The 25,697-nt window shown below is 40.5% G+C and overlaps 1 protein-coding gene across 2 annotated transcripts in view; it reads right to left on the bottom strand.

Annotated features, from left to right (window-relative positions):
* The window catches only part of CSMD2 (CUB and Sushi multiple domains 2), an 822,245-nt gene that overhangs the window by 291,914 nt on the left and 504,634 nt on the right, over nucleotides 1-25,697 (bottom strand). Inside the window, exons 12-13 of one of the 2 annotated variants that reach the window (XM_034413370.3) lie at nucleotides 22,421-22,533; nucleotides 3,519-3,701 (exon numbers count right to left, since the gene is read on the bottom strand). The exons of the other annotated variant lie outside the window; for it this stretch is intronic. Coding sequence (XP_034269261.2) covers nucleotides 3,519-3,701; nucleotides 22,421-22,533 — 296 coding nt within the window. The remainder of the gene's footprint in view (nucleotides 1-3,518; nucleotides 3,702-22,420; nucleotides 22,534-25,697) is intronic. 2 annotated transcript variants of the gene reach the window in all.

The following is a 25,697-nucleotide window of genomic DNA, read 5'->3' as shown; positions in this document are numbered from 1 at the left end:
ACTTAGCAACATAAATTCTGGGCTCAATTGTGGTCATAAACTGAGGACTACCTGTATTGGAAAAAAAAAACAAAAAACAGGTCCAGTCACATGGGTACCTTGACTTATGACTGCAATGATTTATTACTGAATTACTGGCCCTAGAAAGTCAAGGATTACCTGTATTGTATTGCCAATCCCTGTCACATGAGGCTGTGCAAAGGCTTTTAGTAAAAAAAATAAAAGGAAAGACGTAATGAAAGGAAAAGCTGGGAAGTACATTAGATCTGAGTCTTCAACCCAATAAAAGATAGAGATGTTGGGAAGGCTCTTTCCCAGTGATGGGTTGGTCCTGGTTCACACCAGTTCTATAGAACCAGTAGTAAAACTAGAGAGAGGCTCCGTCCACTGACCCCGATGTCATCAAAATGCTTCTGCGCATGCACAGAAGCTTCTGCCCATGCATAGAAGAGTGCGCGCACGTGCGGCCCCATTGCAAACCAGTAATAAAGGTAAGTAGAACCCACCCCTGCTCTTTCCTCATATTTCCACTTCTAGTTTTCATAGGAATAATTTGAATGCATGTGTAGGGCTAGAACACTGGGAGATGAATGCATAGGAGTCGTACCCAACTACCAATCTACAAGTATTGTATAGCATCACAGAGAGGAAAAACCTGCATCGGGTATAATACGTAGCGAACTAAAATTGTTCCAGACCTTCTTTGTAGGTTGTGCAATACTTGCAAATCTTAAGATTAGGTGAGCATTCTTAGATCCAGAGGAGGCAGATGTTACTTTCCCCAAATAGGCACCCTTTAGCCCAAGCAATCGCACCAGGGATGAAATGCTCCCGGTTCGGACTAGATCGCCTAATCCGGTAGCGATGGTGGCAGGTAGTTCGGAGAACTGGTAGCAAAAATCCCTGCCCTTCCCATGCCCAGCTGAGCCCCGTGATCATCAGAGGCTTTTTTTCTTACTTTTAAAAGCATTTTTTCTACAACCTCTTCGGCCGAAGAAGTTGTAGAAACAATGTTTTTAAAAGAAAAAAACAGCCTCTGACGATCAGGCAACTCAGCTGGGATCGTCAGAGCCTTTTAAAAGCATTTCCAGCCAAAGAGATTGTAGAAAAAAATGCTTTAAAAAGTAAAAAACAAACAAAAAAAAGTTGGCCACGCCCACCCAGTCACATTACCACTCCCCCCACCAAGCCATGCCCATAGAACCGGTAGTAACGAATTTTACATTTCACCACTGGATCGCACCATCATTTTTCAGAGATGAAGCATCGTAGAACTCTCATTCAGTCCATGGCTGCAGATGACAGTTGGATGTGAGAAACATTCAGACAGAAGCAAGGCTGCAAAATCAGGAAGCTCCCCAGGAGGTGAGCAGATAAAAAGGCTTATCTGCCTTGCCTATCATCCTGTACCTTTGCATTTTTTTAAACTTAGTGATAATTGCCCTTTTGCATCAGAAGGGGGATGAAAGGAGACAATTAACCACTAAATGGAAAATATGACAAGCAGAAATACACAGTTTATTGAGAGAGGGAGGGAGGGAGGGAAGCCGGCAGGCAGGCAGCCAGCTTCTGTCTGGATTCTCAGATTATCCTTTGAGGACTTGCCTGCTGGCTAACTTGAGCATCCGTCAGACAGACACAGGTACTGGATTAACTTTATTTCCCTAGTGCTCGCTCGCCTAAGAAGGACTTCTTCAGTAGTTTTAGAAGAGATTCTCCACCCAGTTATTTCAGTCTATAATCCATCCATGAGTGGGTTTTTAAGAGGGTTTTAGTCACTGTAACTCAAAGTGTTCTTTGTAGTTTAGAATTTGGAGAAGGATCAAATTGGGTTTAGTCAAGGTCTCCCATTGTTCTTATTTTCTTTCCTGAGCTACTATGGGAAGAAAGGCATTATAGAAATAAAAGTAGTTGAGGCAGTTACCTCTTAAAACCCTGGAATTGAGTATTCTTAATTACTAAACCTATCTAACTGAGAATGTAGGGGCTTTGGAGCAGGGGTGAAATGCTCCCAGTTCGGACCAGATTGGGTGATCCGGTAGCAATTGTGGCAGGTTCGGAGAACCGGTAGCGATGGTGGCACGAGGCTCCGCCCATCCACCCAGGTGTCGTTACTTCCTGGTTTTAACCAGGAAGTATTGTGTTTTTTACCATCTGCACATGCGCAGGTTTTGCGCATGCACAGAGGGTCTGTGCACGCATGTGATGCGCGCGCATGCACTTCCGAACCAGTAAGGAAGGTAAGTAGATTTCACCAGGAGTGAAATGCTCCTGGTTCTGACCGGATCGTCCGATCCGGTAGCAATTGTGGCGGGTGGTTTGGAGAACCGGTAGCAAAAATACCTGCCCACGCCCCCCCCCCCCATGCCCAGCTGAGCTGCGCAATCATCAGAGGCTTTTTAAAAAAAAATTAAAAGCATTTTTTCTACAACCTCTTCGGCCGAAAAAATGCTTTTAAAAGAAAAAAAAAGCCTCTGATGATCCTGATAAAACTAGAAAAAATAGTTTTAAAAGTTAAAGGAGCCTTGGTAGTACAGTGGTTTAATGCACCCTGTTATTAACACAGCTGCCTGCAATTTCTGCAGGTTCGAATCTTACCAGGCTCAAGGTTGACTCAGCCTTTCATCCTTTCTAAGATAGGTTAAATGAGGACCCAGTTTGTGGGGGCAATAAGCTGACTTTGTATAAATATACAAAAGGATGAAGGCTATTGCTTAACGCATTGTAAGCCACCCTGAGTCTCTGGAGAAGGGCGGCATATAAATCAAATAAAAAAAAAAAGTTGGCCACACCCACCCAGTCACATTATCCCCCCACCAAGCCATGCCCACAGAACTGGTAGTAACAAATTTTACATTTCACCACTGGATTTCACCCATATTTTGGAGGAAAGGTCTCTAAAGTCTAACCTGCCCTCATGACCTTCTAAACCCCAGGTGTATATACTACGTGCCCAAAGCAAGATAGATAGGTCTTGATTTGAAATGCAATGTGGCATCCAGCAATTCTAGAACATCACTTAGGGTGGTATAAATAGACCTCCAGGACATATACAGAGAGACGGGTGAAATTTTGCAAGGTAGCCAAGACTCAGATAATCTCTTTTTTCACATAAAGTCTCATGATATTTTGGCGCAGTACAACATTGGGAATTTTCACAATGGTGACTGCTGCTCCTGACATAAGAATCTTCTTCCGAAGATCAACAGCTTTTGGGGTGTCAGCGACCTCTCTCTCTTTGCCAACTACAATTGGGTGACTGGAGTTTGTAACTAGAGCCTCCCCAATCAAGCAGCTGGTGCTTCCTTCTCCATGCCCGAATTTCAGTTAATCCTTGGAAACATGAGACTCTTTCAAACCATCTAAGGTGTTCAAAGCTAGCCTGCTTATGGAACCGCCTAGGTTTGGTTTCGTTTTATTCCCATCTCCATTGCACCCAACATGTCAAGTTGTTCACTTGATAGCTTGTGAGATATCCCTGGTTAAATGGGAAAGGGCATTCTTTCCCTCTGACTTACAAACACAGACTGGTTTCTGAGAAGACCACTGGCTACTTTTTTGACAAGTGATTGTTTTCTGCCCCTTCAGTTCAAATGCAGGCTGGCATTCAAATGTCAACGAGTCTCCGTGGCGAAATGTTGACCCTTCTCTCTTGCCATACGCCAGCATTCCGGGATCTCCACAGCTTCCCTGGTCAATTTCTAGAAGAAACACAAATAAAGATGCGAAAGTAGGGAATACAAAGGAAATCTTTGCATGCAATTATTTAATCTGGCATTTCACTCTTGCTATCATAGGAATTCTTTCCATAAGAGTTCGAAAAAACACATGCACATAATCATAATAAAAATAGGTCAGGTTTATTTGCATTCATAATACTTTGGGAAAACTTCTAATGTTCTGGTAGAAGAAGTCAGCTGTAAAGAAGGGCCAGTGTATGACCCTCCCAGCTCCTGGTCACATTCTTGACTTAAGACTATATTCTTTCTTTGATCTTGCAGGCAATTCCTGGGAAATTAGTCCATAATTGGAGTTGGAAAATAGAAGAAACGGATTTAAAAAAAAAAAAATCAGGACTGAAGTAGATGTCGCAAAAGACTCCGTACCTGTCATTCTTCTTCTTTTTTTTTAAGTTTATAGACTTCAAGATGTTGAAGGAAGAAAAAGAAGAAAGACAAATGTACCAAATTTCCTCTAAAGATAAAGCTATTCAAAACTGTCATGTGAATCACTGAAATGATATGAACATTTTCCTTCTGTTCTTCTCTGGTTGCCAGGTTGAGGAGTTAATACATTGCATTGATAAAAATCTAATTGGCTTGGATTTTATTCTAGGGTGTGGCTCAAAGGCAAGTATTTTGGCTTGCCTAACACTGAATTACGTCTTAGAATGTTGTGTTCTTGGGGTTGATTCAGCCAAGGAATTGAGTAACAACATCCAAAGTGGGAGATAGTGCTACTGACTTGGTACAGGTGCACCTGTTGTACCTGTCAACACCAACTTAGAAGGAGACACTCCTTTTCCTGATTTTACATGGTAACTGCAATATTCCCAAACAATGCATGTTTCAATTCAGGGAATGTCAAGGGCATAGAGACAGGTAGAGTAAAGGTGTATATGTTGGCTCCTGAAGCACTTTTCCTATTTCAGATCCAAATACCTGTAGATGCCTCTCATCAGGGATGTCCACTGGGTATGGTCAAAAAGTCAAGATTGTGGCCCAAAGAATGCCCCAATGCCAAAGTTCCACCTGTTGTTGTTTTTTTAAATAAAAGTTTGAAGGGCACATAAAAAGAGATGGAGTTTCCATGACATTATTGTGACAGCTATCTTGTCATTTTTTTTAACCATGCCCTGTGAAGACCTATGCCTACCTTTAATCATGGTAAGCATGGACAAGAAGGAAGTGTGAGCACTGCTACAATATATGGGAAAGGCTGAAGAGACAATTAGAGCAGCCATTCCCTTGAGGGTTTCTTTTAGATGATGCATTCAAAGTTCTGCTTGTGTCACGCATTAAAACATTGCATTATCATCATCATCATCATCATCATCATCATCATCATCATCATCATCATCCCCTGCAGTCACCTTGGCCATTTTTCATTATCCAGCTTGTTTTTTGTCATTTGAGAAAAACCAGTGTGAAAAATCTTAACTCTCTTTCTCTCTTTAAAATTTCTTTTGAGAAAATAAGTTTAAAATTGTAACAATTAGAATATTTTTAATTGCAAGTTTGGAATTTAACTAAAAAAATTGGAAATGATACGGTATTAGGAATTAATTAGACTTGTTGTGAAATTAGATATTGAAGATATATATATATATATATATATATATATATATATATATATATATATATATATACATACATATATATATATATATATATATATAAATAACAAAGTAATTAAATGTAACAGTTGAGATTGTGATGCTTGGAAGTATCGAACTGTAATAATGAAATTAACTAAGTAAGTATAAAGTAATGGAAAATTACATGGATGTATAAATGAATTGAAATGAGACTTAGAAATACGAATAAGCTTAATATATGATATTGTAATAGTTGGAATATTTTTAATTAAATAGGGAAATTGTAACAATTGGAATATTTTTAATTGCAATTTTGGAATTTAACTAAAAATTGGAAATAATATTGTATTGTGAATTAATTAGACTTGTGAAATTAGAAAAGATTAAGATACTGTTTGAAGAGGTATAAATGCGTATATTTGATAAAGTAATTGAAAATTGGAGTTAAGATTTAAGAAAATGTACTGTACAAAGTAATTTGGCTTATTATTTGATAAGAAGAGATTATATACTTGAAAAAATTTTATCAAGATGTTGGATTGTATTATCTGAAACAGTTGATAAAGAAAAATATTTGTGATTATAATAAGGGAATTTAAGGAAATATTGGGAATTACAGTATGTTGTGAGATTTTAAATTTAGGGGTTTAACTTAGAGACAAAAAGGGAAAAATTGAATTTTATTAAAATTAAAAAAAAAATCTTTTGAGAGGTTTCCTTTAAAGATAAATGTTCTGTTATTGAAGATTTGCAGCAATCCATTACTGATTTGGATACAAGCTGGCTAGCCATAGGCCTTTCCCCCTTTTTTCCCTAACTAAAATTTAACTGAATCCAGAAAAGTGACAATACTTTTGCCAAAGAAGCTAGGCACAGAGATGGTGATGACAAAATGACCGGGGGGGGGGGGGAGGGAGTGTGAGAATTCCCTTTCTCCTGCTAAGATGGTCTCATTCTGACAGAAGGTTGAGCCATATTGTGCTCTACTTGCTTCTGACATAGCATGTTATATAAAAACATTACTATGATTAAAAGTCACAGTTAAAATGTCCCAGGTAGTATTATGGAAGAAACGTAGCCCTTGCGGATGATCATCCACAAATTAATTTTAATGCATATCAGCATTAAATAGATTAAACCGGAAATAATGTTAATATTTTTTTTTTTAAGATACTTGGCTAATTGGTGCATGGCAACTTCTCTGCCTGTGTTTCTTGACTGCATAACCAGACTGGTGGTGGAATTGCCAAGGTTTATGGTTCTAGGAGACTTCAAGTTGCCTTTTGTGAGAGTGGCATTTGGGCTAACTCGGGAGTTTACGGCTACATAACAGCCATCAAACAAGGAATGCAATAATACACTGGATCTGGTCTTCATTCGGATCTAGAATTGGGTGAGTTCTGTTACTCCCTTGTCACAGTCACATCACTCCCTGGTAACCATTGTGGTTTTCTGTCGCCATTTCTCACCGCAAAGAGATGGGATCTAATTCAATCAGAACCTCCCAGGGAACAAGTATCCCTGACAGGTTCCAGAAGGATCTTGGAGTTGTTTCTGATGGTCTGCTCCATGATCTGATTGAGGCTCTAACTCAGAGGTGGGTTTCAGCAGGTTCTGACCAGTTCTGGAGAACCAGTAGCGGAAATTTTGAGTAGTTCAGAGAACTGGTAGTAAAAATTCTGACTGGCCCCGCCCCCATCTCTTCTCTGCCTCCCAAGTCCCAGCTGATCAGGAGGAAATGGGGATTTTGCAGTAACCTTCCCCTGGATTGGGGAGGGAATGGAGATTTTACAGTATCCTTTCCCTGCCACACCCACCAAGCCATGCCCACCAAGCCACACCCACAGAACCAGTAGTAAAAAAATTTGAAACCCACCACTGCGTCTAACTGCTGCCTGGAATGAGGGAGTAGTGGGGGCTATGGATTGGATCATATCCATGTGACTTCTATTCATCCATAGATCCCACCATTCCTCCAGGTGAAAAGATTGACACCAGTTTTCCAAGGCAGGCCAAACTTGGAAACCAAAGACAAGTAAGTTTCTGCCACTTTTTAAGGTTATAATAATAGAACCCTGTAAATCTTAATGTATTTTCTCTCTGCTCCCTTTGTCTTCATGAGAACTAGGGAAGTCATGTCTGAGATGCTTTCTCAGATTAACATTTCTGTCTGAACCTCTAATTTCTTTTATTTTGATATTGTCTTGGTTCAAGCTCATGAGTCATGACTTCAGCTCAAAGAGCAGGTGGCAGCTCTAGCCTGGAGGGCCTTTGGTTAAGCTTCATTGTTGTGGACCCACCCTCTGAGCCTATCTCATCGGAGGAAGAAAACTCCGAACATGAGGAAGAGGTGTCAGCCAGGCCTCCCTCTCCAGGCCCCTCCCCTCTGGCACTGTCTCAGGTGCCGGCCGAGGGAGAGGAGATTAGCCAGGAGCCAGGTGTCTCGGATGAGAGCGAAGGAGAGCCGTCATTCCTGTATGCACGCCAACGAAGGCGTGATAAACGGTTGCAGCAGTTAAGGAGGCGTGCTAGGGATTAGAACTGAGTCACTGGACCACACCCCAGAGACTATATAAGAGAGGGTGGTGGCTGGTAAAACTCCGTGACGAACAAAAATGAACTTTGGCTAGTCACTTGAACAACGTCTGAAGCTGCCGAAAGGGATATTGTTTTTGCTGGACTATTTGCAATGCGTATGTAATTTTGTGTTATCTGTTGCAGTAAAAGCTCTTGGCAGACAGTGATTATATTGCTGCCAAGTTTGAGATAACGACCTGTGTGCATGCCAAGTACTTCCTTAACCCTCGGCTGGCTGTGTTTGTGTGTGTGTGTGGACGGGGACAGATCATTCATATTGTATACCATTTGTACCTCTTCTCAATCATTTCCACCCTGGACTGATCACCAATGGATTGCTGTAATGTGAGTTACATGGGGCTGCCCTTGAAGAGCATGTGGAAGCTGCAGCTCATGCAAAATTCAGTGGCACAGGGAGTTATGCCTGCTCCTCAGCACACTTTACATCTCTGGTTTGTCAGCTGCACTGGCTACTAATATGGTTCTACTGTAGGTTCAGTTCAAGTTGCTGGTAAGGAACTGTAAAGCCCTACATAGCATGGGATCAGGATATTTGAGGGATTGCCTCTCCCTGATTGCAATCTCATCATGTTGTGGTCTGCCAGCAGCCTGAGAAACTGGCAGCAGAGTCGGACAGTGAGGAGTCTGGGGAGGACCATGGGCCAGTCTTGGAGTCTGGGAAAGGCCCGGATGAGGGCTCTGGGTCGGAGACAGATATGGAGGCAGGGCCATCTGGGAGTGATGTGCGGACTCCGGAGCTTCCAGAGTCGGACAGCAGAGAGGCAGAGGAACAGGAGGAGCCTGTTCCTAGTGTATGCATGCGCAGAGCTGCCAGAAGGCAAGAGGAGCTAAAGCAAAAAGGACGACTCGGGAGTAAGACCAGGAAATGATTGGCTCCTCCCATAAAGCTTAAAAGAGCAGCAACAGCTCTTGGGATCTTTGTAGGAAAGCAACATTGCTAAATCTGTTTTCCAGTCGGCGTCTCTTGCTTCTGAACTTCATGGGGCTTTGCCAAGAAAGGCCTTTGGCAGGGTGCCAAAGAAGATAAAGGTTTGTGATAAGCCCGAATGACTTTTTCCGAAGGACTTGTTTTTGGCAACTAATTGGGACTCAGCTGGGAATGAATGCAATTCTCGGCTGTTATAATAAAATAGGTTTGTTTGAGACTAATTGTGTCCTGTAATGACTAAGTGAGCCTAGGTCACAACACATCACATCTGGCAGGAGAGATATGTTGAGGCAAGAAGAAAACCTTTTCTGCCACGGCATCCACCTTTTGGAACATCAAACCAACCAGCTTTTGGGAAAGCTCTGAAAACAGGGCTCTGCCATCATGCTTCATGCTTGGGCTCAGCTAGTAGTGGAGATCCACTTCAATGCCTGTGAGGATGAGGGACTGACTGAACACGGAGGCTGATTTTTCTGTTTTTAGTGTGTTTTTATTGAGGGTTTGTAGCAGTGGTGAAATCCATTTTTTTTACTACTGTTTCTGTGGGCATGGCTTGGTGGGCATGGCAGGGGAAGAATACTGCAAAATCCCCATTCCCTCCCCACTCCTGGGGGAAGGATATTGCAAAATCTCCATTCCCACCCCAGTCTGGGACCAGCCAGAGGTGGTATTTGCCGGTTCTCCAAACTACTCAAAATTTCTGCTACCGGTTCTCCAGAACCTTGTCAGAACCTGGTGGATTTCACCCCTGCTTTGTAGGCTTTTTAAATTAATTGGGGGGGGGGGTGTTGACTATTGCTTTAATTTTTGTGAGCAGCCCAGTCACTGAGATGAGATTGACAGCTTTACAAAATGAATGAATGAATGAATGAATGAATGAATGAATGAATGAATGAGGCAGATAGAGAATGTATGGCATGGCATTGTATGACTTTCAAAGAAGAATGGGGAAGAAATTAATCGCTACCTATAGTTATTCCCTTGGGATGTTCCAATTGTACATACTTCACTAGTTTTTTCCTACAATTTCTTGTGAAAGGAGACAGAGCATGAACCTTCCCATGCCTGTTTTCTAATCAATTGTCCTTACAGAAAGCTACTTTTGAAGCTTCAGTCATGAAAAGACTCAGAAATGTTTCTCTTAGCTTGGGGAAGAACGGAGTAAATGGAATGTAGAATGTCTGCTTAGTGCTAGTCAAATGTTCTGGTTCACTACCTTATAATAACCTGAGGGATAATAATAATAATAGCTGGGTAAAAATGGCAAATCCAGTTTAAACATCTGACTGACTATGCAATGACCCATAATAAAAATAACAATGATTCATTGAATTATCTGCAAGAATACAGCTTGCCTGCAAGCAAGAACTGGTGGGACCACAAAATAGACAAAGTAATAGAAAACAAAGAAATTAAAATGCTCTGGGTCTTCGTAATTTAAACAGAGAAGTACCTGTCACGAAACACGCCAGACTTAACAATTGTTGATAGGAAAAGCAAAAGAAATCTGGAGAATGGGCATGGCAGTACCGGGAGACAACAGAATAAAAGAGAAGAACTAGAGAAAAACAGACCTGCAAATAGAAGTAGAACAACTTGCAAACAGAAGTAGAACGACTGTGACAAAAGAAAGCAAAGGTAGCACCAACAGTGATAGTTGCCTTGGGTGCAATCCAAAACAACTGCAGCATTTGCCGGGAACATACTATCATATGTGGTGGTCATGTTTAGAAGCAAAAAATGATTGGTCTAGAATACAAAAATGATTGGAAGAAATATTACATAAATCTATAGAATTAAAACCAGAGGTTTTTTTTTTAAAAAAAATTGGGTATTCTCTCAGAGAGATATAGTAAAGAAGATGTGTATTTAGCTATACATATAATAACAGCAGCAAGAATTGTATTTGCAAAAAATTGGAAGACAGAAAAAAATTCCGTCAGAAGGTGATGTAATAAAAAAGATTTTAGACTGAGCGGAAATGAATAGATTAACTTTAAGAATAAGACATAAAGAGGAATCAGTGTATTTCAAGACATGGTGAAGATCTTATATATGGTTAGAAAAGAAATATGAAGGTAAGAGGATAGATGAATGATTTAGATAATAGGAAGTTAAACAAGTGAGAGGATAAAAAAGAAATAGAAATCCAGATGACACCAGAGTAAATGAAAAAAGGGGATGGGAGGGGGAAAAAGAAAGAAGATCATAAGAATGAGTGTACGATTATGATGATAATACTGACAGAATAAATCTGAAAAGAAATTGAAAGAAAGTATATACTATTAGAATACAGGAGTAGCTCGGATACCAAAACAAGGAGAATATTCCACAGCAAAGAAGATAGAAAGGAGAGAGGAGTAGAGGGTAGGAAGAAGAGAGGGAGGGAGAGGAATGGAAGAAAGGGAAAAGGAGAGGAAGGAAGGGTAGGGGACAGGAGTAGGAGAGAAGGTGAGAAGCTAGGAACTTTTTGATAAGTAGAATTTTTGCCTAGTTTGTTTCAACGCTCTTTATCCCATCTTGCTGGAATTCACTTTTACCTTCATCATCTTGAACTGGGTCTTATAACACACCCGACATTTCATATAACTGCAACCTGCAGTGAATATAGTTAGGCACAAGTTTGTTTCAGAATATTGTCTGTCTTTTACCGATACAACCTAAGACCTTCAACAAATTTTCAAAGGCTTCAGCGTTCTTTGGAATATATTCTGAAAACCAAAACAACAAGTGTGGTCATTTATGTTTTCCCTTCAACAGAAATGTGGAATTTCTGAGGGAGAATAAACGTGCACTGAAAATCAATGACCAAAAAAACCCCCAAAAAACTCTTGAAACATTGTCCAAACAAATTCAGTGCAAAGGAGAGAAAAATAAGTGTTTTTTATTTTGTAGATAACTAAATGCAGAGCAGGACATGAGACATCCTGTCTGTCAGCTGCTATTAACAGTTGCTGCCTCAGAATAGATTGGGAGAATTTCTCACTGCATAATATGAATGCAGTGATTCATATTATCAACAGTTCTATTGATTTTCCAGTGCTGGAAAATCAGTACAACTGTTATAGGTATTTGCATCATCTTCCGCAATCTGTGCCCAAAATATACAATGGAAGGGAGGGTATGTTAGAAGCTGAACAAACTTTTTTTTTTTTTAATTTGATTTATATGCCGCCCTTCTCCGAAGACTCAGGGCGGCTTACAATGTGCTCAGCAATAGCCTTCATCCTTTTGTATATTTATACAAAGTCAGCTTATTGCCCCCACAAACTGGGTCCTCAATTTACCTACCTTAGAAAGGATGGAAGGCTGAGTCAACCTTGAGCCTTGGCGAGATTCGAACCCTGCAGTAATTGCAGGCAGCTGGTCTTAATAACCAGCTTAATAACAGGGTGCCTTAAACTCCTGTACTACCAAGGCTTTTCAGTTCAATTTGTGTTGTTTGTGCTAAATGGAAACATCCAAGGCTTAGAAGAAGAAAGAGAAGTGAATATGTTTCACTTTAATGAACATCCTTAAAATATTAGGATTTACCACTAACTTTTACACGACCACCAGGGGTGAAACCCAGTAGATTCTGACAGATTCTGGAGAACCGGCAGCAGAAATTTTGAGTAGTTTGGAGAACCGGCAAATACCCACCTCTGGCTGACCACAGAGTGGGGTGGGAATGGAAATTTTGCAGTATCTTTCTCCTGCCACGCCCAAGCCATGCCCAAGAAGCCACATCCCGCCTACCAAGCCACGCCCACAGAACCGGTAGTAAAAAAAATTGGATTTCACCACTGACCACCACTAACACTGTCCTAGCTGGAAAGGGAGAATTCTACCCTAAAACATCAAACATCTTCTCCCCTAAGTTAAATAATATAAAGCAAAATGCAAATAGGCACAAGGGGACAGATTTGAATCCTACAAACCTCACCACTTGAGGACCTGTGTAATAGTTCCTGTTAGGAAATGGTTTGTCTAACTAGTTGGTCAAGCAATATATAAACCAACAATGTATGTTTGCAGTCAGAAAGGTATTATATTGCTTTAAGACTGTATTGCATCATCCTGTATCCTGATTGGCTAAGCTCTGTAGCCAATGTACTTAAGGGAAGTCAGGATCATGACTTGTGTGGACACTACACCATTTTACCTGCTTATTTGCTGTAACTCTCTACCTGATCTCTCTGCATGATCGCTGTTTGATCATAGCTACATGTTGCTTTCTACTATTTATTGAATGTTTTGATATTGCACTTGTTCTTGTTTTGAAACTCAAGAAGAACTGTTTTATTGTGTATGACTACAACTGGTAAGAAGACTTTGTACTTGATCTTTTAACTCTCGTCTTATCTGGGTATGACTTGGATTGTTTTTAGACTTTGCTTTACTTTTTCTAAAAGTAAAAAACTACAACAACTCAGTGTGTTTGTATGATTGACTGTGATTGTTCACAACCACTCCCAGTCGCTTTTCATGTGTTTACTGAACACAACATCGGTTATGAGCCAAGAATATCCTTAACATTACTTAACGCATTGTAAGCCGCCCTGAGTCTCCGGAGAAGGGCGGCATATAAATCAAATAAAAACAAAACAAACAAACAAACAAAAAAAAAACATTTCCAAATCAATATGCATTGCATTAAAATAAATAAAAAACAGGAAAAGCTTTGACTGCATACAAACAACCATCATATTGACATTTTGACCACATCCTGTATTGGGAAAAATAAGTTGTCGGATGAAAGGAGCAGCTTAAGGCAAATTAAGACATAAAGAATGTGGCCTTGTAGTATTTGGCTCACAATAGCCAGTTTATCAAAACATTTCCATTGGAACCTGAAACTCAAGATGCAAATGATACGAAGACTATTGTTCTCTGTAGAAAGCAGAAGGGCAGGAAGTAACCTGAGAGCTATTACTTTATTACTTATGAATATGCATAATACATGCATAATTTCCCCTCCTTTCTGTACTTTACTGTCCCCTGAAAAGTCTAAATATCAATGTATCTTTTCATTTAAAGGGGTGACTAACTAGTCTCTTGTGGGGTCCCCTCCAGCATGTACTGGAGTGTTGGTTATTACCTTTAAAGCCCTACATGGCTCAGGGCCACGGTATCTTCGAGACCGCCTTCTACCGCATAGCTCCCAGAGACCGGTAAGATCCCACAGAGTTGGTCTCCTCTGGGTCCCGTCAGCTAAACAATGCCAGCTGGCGGGCCTGTGGGGGAGGGCCTTCTCTGTGGCTCCCCCGGCTCTCTGGAACCAGTTACCTCTTGAGGTCCAGACCATCCCCACCCTATTGGTCTTCCGAAAAGCGGTGAAGACCTGGCTCTTCCGGCAGGCCTGGGGCCGTTGATCTCGCTGTTGCGATCTGGAGAGATCCGGCCATGAATGATGTGAATAGGTTTTAATTGCTTTTAATGGTTTAACTTTTAATGTTTTATATATGGTTTTTAAATGCATTGTAAGCCGCCTTGAGTCTTCGGAGAAAAGCGGCATACAAATTGAACAAATAAATAAAGTACTGTTTAATAAACACTACAGTGAATCTTTGATTATTTGCTTTGGGTCCTGGATCTGAATTCCACCCCTGCAGACTCCTGTTTCAGATCCTTGAAGAATAAGAGGAAGGAGTGAAAACCCTCAATCTTCTATTTTCACTTTTAAGGCTCTCTTCTTTAAATGAAGATGTAAGCTCAGGAACAGTGGTGGGTTTCAAAAAAAATTACTACCAGGTCCGTGGGCGTGGCTTGGTGGGCATGGCATGGCTTGGTAGGCATGGCTTGGTGGGCATGGCAGGGGAAGGATACTGTAAAATCTCCATTCCCTCCCCACTCCAGGGGAAGGATGCTGCAAAATTCCCATTCCTCCCGATCAGCTGGGACTTGGGAGGCAGAGAATAGATAGGGGTGGGGCCAGACAGAGGTGGTATTTACTGGTTCTCAGAACTACTCAAAATTTCCACTACCGGTTCTCCAGAACTGGTCAGAACCTGCTGAAACCCACCTCTACTCAGAGTCCAAAAGGGCCTTATGCTTTCCAGCTCTGCATCTCAAGGTTTCAAACGCATCCACTCCTTGGTTTCAGGGTATTGTCTGTGTTATGAGGCTAAACAACATTCTCCCCATTGGGGTATGACTAGAAAAGGGTGCACCAAATTATATAAAGATCACAGAAAGAGATAAGAAATCAATTTAGTAAAGTATCACTGAAATTTAGTGCATGCTGGAAAGAGTTTTTCACTTGGTAGAAAGGAGTTTTTCTCTAAGGATGTAAATTTTTCTCATTGAGAAATATGGGGAGCAACTGGTCTACACATTAATAAACCACTGACAAGCTTTACATCTTTAAGATGAAACAATTCTAACACAAACTTGGAAGGGATGAAGTTCCACTTATTTCTGGTTAGAAGAAAAGCAGAACATTTTATTGTAGGACTGGGACACGGCTGCAAGTCATCACCAGCCAGGAAGCTTCATAAAGTCAAGGAGAAAGGGGGAGGGGGAGGAAGTTAACCAACTTCAGCTCCAGATGGCTGGAGCAAAATATCAAGCTAGCAATATGAGTTGTTGCTCCCCTTTTAATCTTCACTCCATTAAGCTTTGAAATCATTAAAGAGTTGAATAGCAGTCAGTCTGGAAGAGTGACAAAAAGCAAGGGAAGAAGTGTGGGGAAAGTACAGAAAAAATAATTATCCTGTGCATACTTGACAAATGTTCATCTCAAAGGTTGAGAAACTTAGAATGCTTTTCATGCAGGGAGCCATATTATCTGTCTATCTGTCTTATTTTAGCAGAAACCATTTGTTCTCATCTATTTCTTTTGAAAACTAGATGAAGAAAGCATCTGATATAGGAGGAATGTCTGCAAGGTAATGAATAAAATTTTGGGACAAATGTCTGCTTGTTCTCCTTGTAAAGCAAGACTTAGCTTGGTGTCCACTGTGTCTCTAATAGATTTACAGGACTTATCTGGGCCAACCTGGTTGGCATCAAACCACAAGCCAGCGCTACTTTACTTGAGGCATTTATCTCATGATTCATTCCTTCAAACTTCATCCCATGGATCACTCTTGATTAAAGCAGGACTTTGGACAACTATTTTTTGCCATGGTCTTGCACGATAGCTACTTCTTGGAGTCCCACCAATATTTAGTGGGTAACCTAGTGCTGAGGTTGTGTGATATGCAAACACCAAAAACCAGATAGTGTATTCTGAACATTAACTCAAAGAGATTATTTTTTAATGAAACCAAATCAGCTCAGGTTGGGATTAAACTAGCTCAAGTAACTTTTTCATCAGATTTATCAAAAAATGCCTGACCACTCAAAACACTACAGATAACCAATGCAAGTTATGAAAAAGAAATGAAGACCATGAACACCAACTGGCAGTCATGACAACACTCCTTAATTTCACAATAACCTGGGCAGACTCAATCGTACTGTAGCTTCAACTGAAAAACTGTGAGCATCCTAGACTAAGCTAAATACAAAAATGCTATGGAATTCCTGGAAGCTTACAATTCAGACAAATCTGTCCTTGGCAGACACATAGAGATAAACTCCATGTTTACCCCATTCAAAACAGATTATTAAAAAAAAGGTAAAAAAAGAAACAGACCAGAATACAGTCTCTCCAGCAGCCTATACCCAGGTAAGCAAGGATTGACACCAGGCAAACAATCTAGCAGAAAACAATACCTTAATCAAGGACTACTCAGGAGAAAATCACACACCCCACACATACACCCACCCCAATACTAACCGGGCAGGAAACAGGGAACAAACCCTACACTCATTAGGAGTGATAGTATTACCTAGTCTAGCAATGAAATTATCTTCTTTTAGAAGTTTTGTTAGCCCAGTTCATAGACGTGTCCATGATGCCTAACTAGGTTGCAGCACTGACTGATTAATCTCAGAAAGCTAGCCAGGGTCAAATTTAGTTGGACCTTTAGTGGAAGTTTCCAGAAAAGCCCAGGACTGGTGATTAGATTAGGATATCGAAGAAACATCCAAGAAGGTATTACAATTAAACTCTACACTATCATTGACAAGAAAACAGCATAAACATGTTTGAGTTATCATGGACTTTATCTGAATTTAGAAATTTTACTATACTTCCCATCCTATAAAAATTTTAGGATGTTAACTTTGGTCAGATGTTTTTCTTCTTTCATTGTAGGAAGAAAACTATCTTCAGTCCAAACTATCTTAAGTCACTGAAGCCCATTTTTGACACTGTCTACAAAATGTAGGAGATATCAGGAAATAGAGCAGAAAAACAATCAAGCAGCTAAGGACTTAACACCCTTGTCTTTCAGTTGTTTGATCCCCAGTAGTACTTCTGAAAGTACTGCTTTGCTGCAAGGACTTACAAGAAGGTAGTGGCAAACTGTTTCCATAATGCTACCATATCCAGAATATCATCAGAAGTACAACTCAACTCAAAGGATACTTGATTTTTGAAGGATTTAATTAGTGGATTCAATAAACTAGACCAGGGGTTGGCAACCTTAAACACTCAAAGAGCCACAAACATTCTAACCGGAAGCCCCCATTCAATTCTGGAGCCAACCAGAAGTCTGGTTTCCCCACCATAGAGTCTCATCCTAGCACAGTATCCTTTTTCCTCTACCTGTCCTAACTGAAAGCCCTATCAATTGTGGAACCGACCAGGGAGTCGCAGCAGAGGGATGAAAGAGCCACATGCGGCTCCAGAGCTGCGGATTGCTGACCCATAAACTAGACCTTATATTAATGTGCGTGTTTGTGCATAAGTATATCAATCTTGGTTGCATTTGAAAAGCTTATCAGAACCTGGTTGGTTCATGGATGGGAAACCTGGAAATAACACTAGAGCTTATGGTAGAATGGAAGTTTTAAAAAAAAACATTGAAAAAGGAGACACTGGCAATCTATTTCCTTATTGCTGCCAAGAAATTGCATGAATGCATCCATGGGATGCCCAGATAAATGGCCAAAGCTCAATAGGTCTAGAGAGGACAATGTTGGGGAAAAAAAAAACAATCCTAAAATATGTATGTTGGCTTCTTGTCATCATGATCTTTGATTCTCATAACCTCCAGCAAACTTTAAGGATCATCAAATCCAGCTTGTAGAAATCTCACTGATCTGGTTCAAATGATAGAAAGTTTGCCTCAGGGAAAACAGGTTGCATGGCTTGCAAACAGAAACAAGTTATGTAGAAGGAGTGCTGATGTATGCTCAAGTCACAAGATAAAAGGCTGCTCTGAAATACATGAAAGTGTTCATCCTTCTTTCTCCAAGATCAGCCTTTTGAATAATCCACGAGCTGACCTTAATTGTACAGTTCTCTTCTTCAGTGTGATGTTTTCTTTCTGGAAACTGACAATGGGGTATTAAGAGCCTTGGTACTACAGTGGTTTAAAGCACCCTGTTATTAACACCGCTGCCTGCAATTTACTGCTGGTTCGAATCTCTCCAAGGCTCAAGGTTGACTCAGCCTTCCATCCTTTCTAAGGTAGGTTAAATGAGGACCCAGTTTGTGGGGGCAATAAGCTGACTTTGTATAAATATACAAAAGTATGAAGGCTATTGCTTAACGCACTGTAAGCCGCCCTGAGTCTCCGGAGAAGGGCGGCATATAAATCAAATTTAAAAAAAAAAAAAAAAGAGTTGGATTGTGACCCTAGCCCACATACTGTAGGTGATGGGAAGGCTTTAACTACTTGCTACAGTCCACATTTAATTGCATTGGCAGCACCTCATCAGTTTTAACTGGGTTCAAATGCGAAACTGAGTTGAGTCTGCTAAGTGTTCTCTCCCTGGAAACTGACAATGCTTGGGTGAGGGTGGCTCAGTGGCTAAGACACTGAGCTTGTCGATCAGAAAGGTTGGCAGTTCGGCGATTCAAATCCCTAGTATAGGTCTCCTGCGTGAGCAGGGGGTTGGACTAGATGACCTCCAAGGTCCCTTCCAACTCGGTTACTGTTACCTGTTACCAGAAACTGACAATGCTTTGGTGAGGGGCCCAGGGTTGAAAACTTCATTAGGAAGTCCCTCCATCCAAAAATAAAAATGCCACTGCAAACGTAACATGGATATGTTGATGAAATCACCAAGACTCAACTTGAATTTGAAGGAAAAGTTATTTTTTTAAAAAAAAAAAAAATCTTAATCTTTAAGCTTTCAGTCTTTGCTGGGTGTAATGAAATGTCCAATCCCCCCCCACCCCAACAGAGAGAAATATACCTCAACAATGCTGAATGAAATCCCTTTTCCTATCTGAGAGCATCTTTGTTTTAGGAACAGAATGTTTCTTGTTTCATTTTTAAGATGAGCAATTTCATCTCCTTTTGTGATACTACTCTGCTGGTCTAGGTAAAGGTAAAGGTTCTCCTCGCACATATGTGCTAGTTGTTCCCGACTTTAGGGGGTGGTGCTCATCTCTGTTTCAAAGCCAAAGAGCCAGCCCTGTCTGGAGACATCTCCGTGGTCATGTGGCCAGCATACTAAATGCTAAAGACACATGGAACGCTGTTACCTTCCCACCAAAGGTGGTCCCTATTTTTCTACTTGCATTTTTTACGTGCTTTTGAACTGCTAGGTTGGCAGAAGCTGGGACAAGTCAAGGGAGCTCACCCCATTTTGTGGCAGCACTAGGGATTCAAACTGCTGAACTGCCGACCTGTTGATTGACAAGCTCAGTGTCTTAGACACTGAACCATCGCATGGCTTATAGAATTATAGAATATAAAATTATTTAATAATTATTTAGTCTGTTTAATTCTACAATGACTCTGGGCAGTGTACAACAAACCAATTCTACATTACAATTCAATCCCAAAGCATCTAGGTAATAAAACGTTCTAAAGCAATAAAATAGACACAATCATCATTTTTTTCCTAATTCAAAGCCTGGATGGAAAGGATCTAGTTTTCAGGGCTCTTTTATATACACTGAAGAGGGAAGTAGGCAAATCTCAGGGGGAATATTCCCTAGTGCCACAACAAAGAAGGTGTATTCGTCAACAACCATACTTTATGTGAGCAAATGTATGTGGAACAAAATTAAGGTCCTGAAGTAGTTCAGGATTTCAAGGCATACAGCTGTGATGGTGAACCTGATGGGACCGGAAGTTGGCAAACGTTTCCGGCTTCTGGAGGGCCTCCGGGAGGGGGAAGGCTGTTTTTGCCCTCCCCAGATTCCTAGAAAGGCTCTGAAGGCTGGGGACAGCAAAAAACGGACCTTCTGATCCCACCGGAAGTTGGCAAATGGGCCATATCTGACCTCCGGAGGGCCCCTTGTGGGGGAGGTCATTTTTGCCCTCCCCAAACTCCTAGAAAGGCTCTGGACCCTGATGAGAGAGAAAAACGGGCCTATTGGGCCATCGTGTGCCAGGAGCGGGTGGGAGTGGGGGGGTCGCACACGCGGGGGTGAGGCACATAGAATTATGGGTGTGGGCATGCACGTGTGACCCCCCCCGTGCCCCCCCTCCCTGCACGTGATGCCAAAAAGGTTAGCCATCACCGGCATACAGCATGTTTCTCAAGAGTCCAGATGGAACGACTGCATAGCATTCTGAATTTGAAGGCAAAACAAATGGAGAGGTGTCTTTCTGAAAGTTATGTGGGATCAGAGGTAATTACATTTTAAAAAGGGAGTTTACATCATGGAAATTAACATTTCAAAAGTTTTCATTCCTGTCACAATCTGTGTTTCGGAAATGAAATAAAGATGATATGCATTAGAAGAAATGACTGGGCAATTCAATTAAAAACACAGTAGGTTAAGATATGACCAAACTTTCATTTGTAGGGAAGTGTCAATGTTTGGTTCCAACATTTTCTATATTTGTTTTAAATCCATAGAAAAAATGGAGGGTTAGTAGATTATACTGCTAAAGAAGACCTGAAGATAGGCAGGATTAATAACAAATTGTGTAGCCCTGAATGAAATTACCGTAATTAGGCTTTGAACTGAAATAATGTGTTTTTAAAGGACATCTAAAATTTTACTGGGGGACAAATAGCTATGTTTATATGGCGTTAATTACAGAAGAGCTACAATTTAGTGGTCAAGTGCAAATTTTTCAGGGAAGTGCTAACTTAAATTTCTGCCCTTTTCAGTTAAAAAGGTTTTGTATAGGCATATTCCTCGGTTAAGATCTCATGTTGATAAAAGATACGATTGCAAAAAATTAATGATCACGCTTTCGTGTCTCCAGAACCTCAATTACTTGACAAATTCTGGGAGGTGAGATTACATAATTAAAGGGGAAAAAAGTAAACAAAGTTGTATTTCGTCGTAACAAGCCTGTATAATACATCCCCCAACAGATCTTGCATTGTTCTCTCTAGTCTTCAGCAGGAGAGGCATCTTAATGAGTTACCTTTCAATGTTTAATTGCTCCACTTGTAAGTTTTATTATGCCTTGCTTTGTCTCTCATTCTACTAAGGAGTATTAGCAGAAACAAACACCAAAGCTACTCTGGTGATATTTAAAGTTATAGTCAATCGAAACAAAACCCTCACTTTTTAAGTGTCTCTGAACACCCCACATACATGACACCTGCTAGCAATATACTTTCTTTTCTTGTTCTTACCATCTACCCATCTACGAAAGTAATTTTCTTGCAAGGATAAATAGAAACTGGCATTTCTCTGGAACAGGCACAGCTTTGTGGAAACCGAGTCACTCATGTGAGATGTGCCCTTAAAACATTGGGGAGTTTAGCTTTAGTAATTAAAATTATATTCTGCTTTTCTTCCAAGATGACACCTGTCATCTTTTTCCTTCTTCTGCTTTATGATGCTACATGTACTATAGGTTGCACTCTTGATTCTCACACCAGGTGTTTGCCTAGCAAAGCAGAAAGCAACATGGGAAATATGGAACCCACTAGTGTAAGATAGAAGATGCTGCAATCTTCAGATGTGTTGGATTCTGGCTCTCAGCACCACTAATCCTTTTAGCCATGGGACAAATGGAACAGGAAGTCTATTTAGAAGGCGTCAGAGTGGAGAAATGATGCCTATATTTAATCTACTGCAATGAATCTATCTCTCTTGAAGATACTCCTTGTCTTACAACCATTCATTTAGTGACCATTCTAACATATGCCACTGCTGAAAAAAGTGACTTATGAAAAGTCCATGTATGTGTGATTGTTGCAATATCCCTGCAGTCAGAGGATCAAAATTTGAGCCCTTGGCAACTAGCATACATTTATGATGACTGCAGTGTCACATGATCATGTATGTGTCACATGATCACCATTTGCGACTCCCGGCCGGCTTCTGACAAGCAAAATCAATGGGAGGAGCCAAATTCAGATAATGAACCCATGCTTCACTTAACAACCATGGCAAAAAATGGTCATAAAATCAACTGTGACTCACTTAGCTTGCTTAAGCAATGGAAGTTCCAGTCCCAATTGTGAACGTAAGTCGAGAACTACCTACTTGTATTGACATGTATTGTTCTTCATCATTACAAAGACCTAAATCTTTTTCTTGTCAAGAGATCTCTGGGTAAAGTATTTGTGGGTTGTGTCTATCTAATGAGGAATCAATGCAGAAATGTATTTACCTTCATAGGTTGCTTTGAACCCTAATAGGTTCCTCACACTATCAGTCTGGAAGAGGAGCCACATCTGATGTTGAGTGCTGACAATCAGATCAGGGACGGTTGTACCTGTTAAACTGTCAAGAAAGAGAAGAAACTAAAGCAGCAGCAGCAGCAATGATCAATTGTGGAGGTATCTGAGGATGGAAGAAACAGCTCCTTCTCAAAGAGAACATGTTAAGAGAAGTAAATGCAATGTTGCTAAAATGACTAATAGAGAGAGGGAAGGCTTTGGCTGGGATCACTTCTTTGCCAAATGTTTGGAGCAAAAACTAGTAGCATTGATTTTTCTAAGGCTATCTCTACTATTAGGTAGAGATAGTGATGGCCATTTTACATAGCAGATGCTGAGTTCATGAGGAATGGATTTTGGAGGACTGAATTCTGCATGTTCCCCTCACATCATTAATTTGCAAGTCCTCAGACATAGCAGAAAATGTTATTGTTATCACCCTAAATTGACTTACACGCAGTGGTGAAATCCAATTTTTTTTTACTACCGGTTCTGTGGGCATGGCTTGGTAAGCGTGGTGTGGCTTGGTGGGCATGGTGGGGAAGGATATTGCAAAATCTCCATTCCCACCCCACTCTGGGGCCAGCCAGAGGTGGTATTTGCCAGTTCTCCGAACTGCTCAAAATTTCCGCTACCGGTTCTCCAGAACCTGTCAGAACCTGCTAGATTTCACTCCTGCTTACATGATACGTATGGAATAGAGGAACACAATCTTGTATTCACCACAGCCCTGACCCTTCATCCCAAGTCAAGCAATACAATGATAATACAGTAAAACCTGTTGCATTTTTGTTACATCTTCTTGCTCTCTCTCACGCTGTCCCGTGCTTTGATAAATGGATGCATATTTCTAATCTACTTAGGTTTCCAAAATGAAGTAACAGTTCAGGGTTTCCTACACCTATAAGCCAATACAATAGTTTTAATGTTCCACAATAGAATTTAAGAACCAAAAATGAGCTATGGGGACCTTTTCAAAATGTGGTGATGCAAATGAGTCCCACAAGTAAAATTAAAAAGCAAATACAAAGTATATCAAATAAGACTATTTGTAGAAACTTCTACCAGTATATTGCTAAACTAAACTATAAATTGTATCACTAGAAACCAAAAGAACCTTTGACTCTGTGACTTCTCATTTCCATGCAGTTTAGACAATAAACTGCATGGAAACTTGCCTATTCAACCATGCACACAGTAGAAATGCCAAAGCATATACCACAAACTGACATCAAAACTAGAAATAACAACCTGATGCCTGGGACTTCCTTGATCAGTGTCATTCTATATTCGGTACTGATAGATCAAGAATGATCTGATGTGACCAGATATGACAGTAAGGAAACAGTAATGAAATTGTCAAAACCTTAATTGAGAGTCCCAGATGAGAGGATCATCATTTAATCCAATGCTCTGAGGCTGATTTTGTTATAGATCAATTCATTCCAAAATAACTCAGCAACATTTCTATCAGAGTGAGCAAGTTTGAGGTTTGTGGGATTGGGGTTTTTTTTCCTCTTTGTTTTTATAACAGCATCACATCAGATGCCCAGTTGTGGCTTTACTAGGTCTCTCTGTGTATACTGCAGCATGTTTCTTGTTTTCCATGGTAAAGTGTTCTCAAAACGTGCTTCTTGTGTTATGTATGACAAAGAGGGATGTTTTAATTCTTGCTTTTGCTAAATAGATTATTACCCTTGATTATCTACTTATAATCTCTAGCAATCAACCATTAGATCCTGTTCTACTGACTTTACACTGCTAGTTCTAGTGTATTCCTCCCCAGTTTCCTTTTTAAAATAGTTTTTATTAAAGGATTTTACATGTATAATAAGATACACGCTGAAATAAAAAGATATGATAAATGCAAAAGAAGGCAAAAAGAAAGGAAAAGATGATACAAAGAAAAAAGGAGAGAGAAAAAAGAAAAGGGAAAAAATAGAAAGCATGAATGGAAAATAAAAGAAACAGCTCCGATAGAAGAAAATATTTGTAAATCAGGGCTGAATTGTGGGTGCTCTCTGAGCTTGGTTGTTTTCTTATAGACATTTTGTTACTTGACTAGGTAACATGATCAGTACTAGAAGGAAGTGGGGTTTGCACTCATTTTATATACTAATGGCTTGCCTTGTCTGTACTGGAAGGAATGTTCTTGGTGGTTCCTTGATTAGGCTGTGGTTACTGTTAGCTTAAAAAGAGCCTTGGTAGTACAGTGGTCTAAGGCACCCTGTTATTAAGCTGGTTATTAAGACCAGCTGCCTGCAATTACTGCAGGTTCGAATCTCGCCAAGGCTCAAGGTTGACTCAGCCTTCCATCCTTTCTAAGGTAGGTAAATTGAGGACCCAGTTTGTGGGGGCAATAAGCAGACTTTGTATAAATATACAAAAGGATTAAGGCTATTACTGAGCACATTGTAAGCCGCCCTGAGTCTCCGGAGAAGGGCGGCATATAAATCAATTAAAAAAAAAAAAAAGGGACGTGGTGGCTCAGTGGCTAAGATGCTGAGCTTGTCGATCGAAAGGTCGGCAGTTCAGCGGCTTGAATCCCTAGTGCCGTGTAACGGGGTGAGCTCCCGTGATTTGTCCCAGCTTCTGCCAACCTAGCAGTTCAAAAGCACGTGGAAAATGCAAGTAGAAAAATAGGGACCACCTTTGGTGAGAAGGTAACAGTGTTCCGTGCACCTTTGGAGTTGAATCATGCCAGCCACATGACCACGGAGATATCTTCGGACAGCGCTGGCTCTTCGGCTTTGAGTTCCCGACTCCCTAGAGTCGGGAACGACTAGCACATATGTGCAAGGGGAATCTTTACCTTACTGTTAGCTTGTTTGCCTGAGCTGGTAGTTCCCGGACTGGATTATTGGTCTAGTATTAGACCAATTCTTGTCTAGTATTAATCTTGGCATTAATCTCTGCTTATATGGGTGTTGATTGCTGGTGGAGTTTTGGTCTTTTTGTTTCCTTTTTGGCTTTTTTTTTCATTTCACCTACTTCGTTAATGAAATGACTACAAGAAAACAACCAAGCTCAAAGAGTACCATGGACCCCACAAAAGGAATGGCTTCTAGTTCTCCTCTCAGCAGTCATACCTACAAGTCTAAACCCTCTCTTTAAGATTACATCATAATCCCCTTCTTTCTGTAACCAATTCTTTCTAATCATCAAACTGTAAGTCACAAGGTCTCTCCCATTCCAGAAAGCAGCAAAATATGAAGTTCATTGCCCTAG

The sequence above is a fragment of the Pantherophis guttatus genome, chromosome 10, assembly GCF_059756535.1.
Source record: "Pantherophis guttatus breed Tessera chromosome 10, ASM5975653v1, whole genome shotgun sequence".
In the NCBI taxonomy this organism is placed as follows: domain Eukaryota; kingdom Metazoa; phylum Chordata; class Lepidosauria; order Squamata; family Colubridae; genus Pantherophis; species Pantherophis guttatus.
This window is presented reverse-complemented; position numbering and strand designations above follow the sequence as displayed.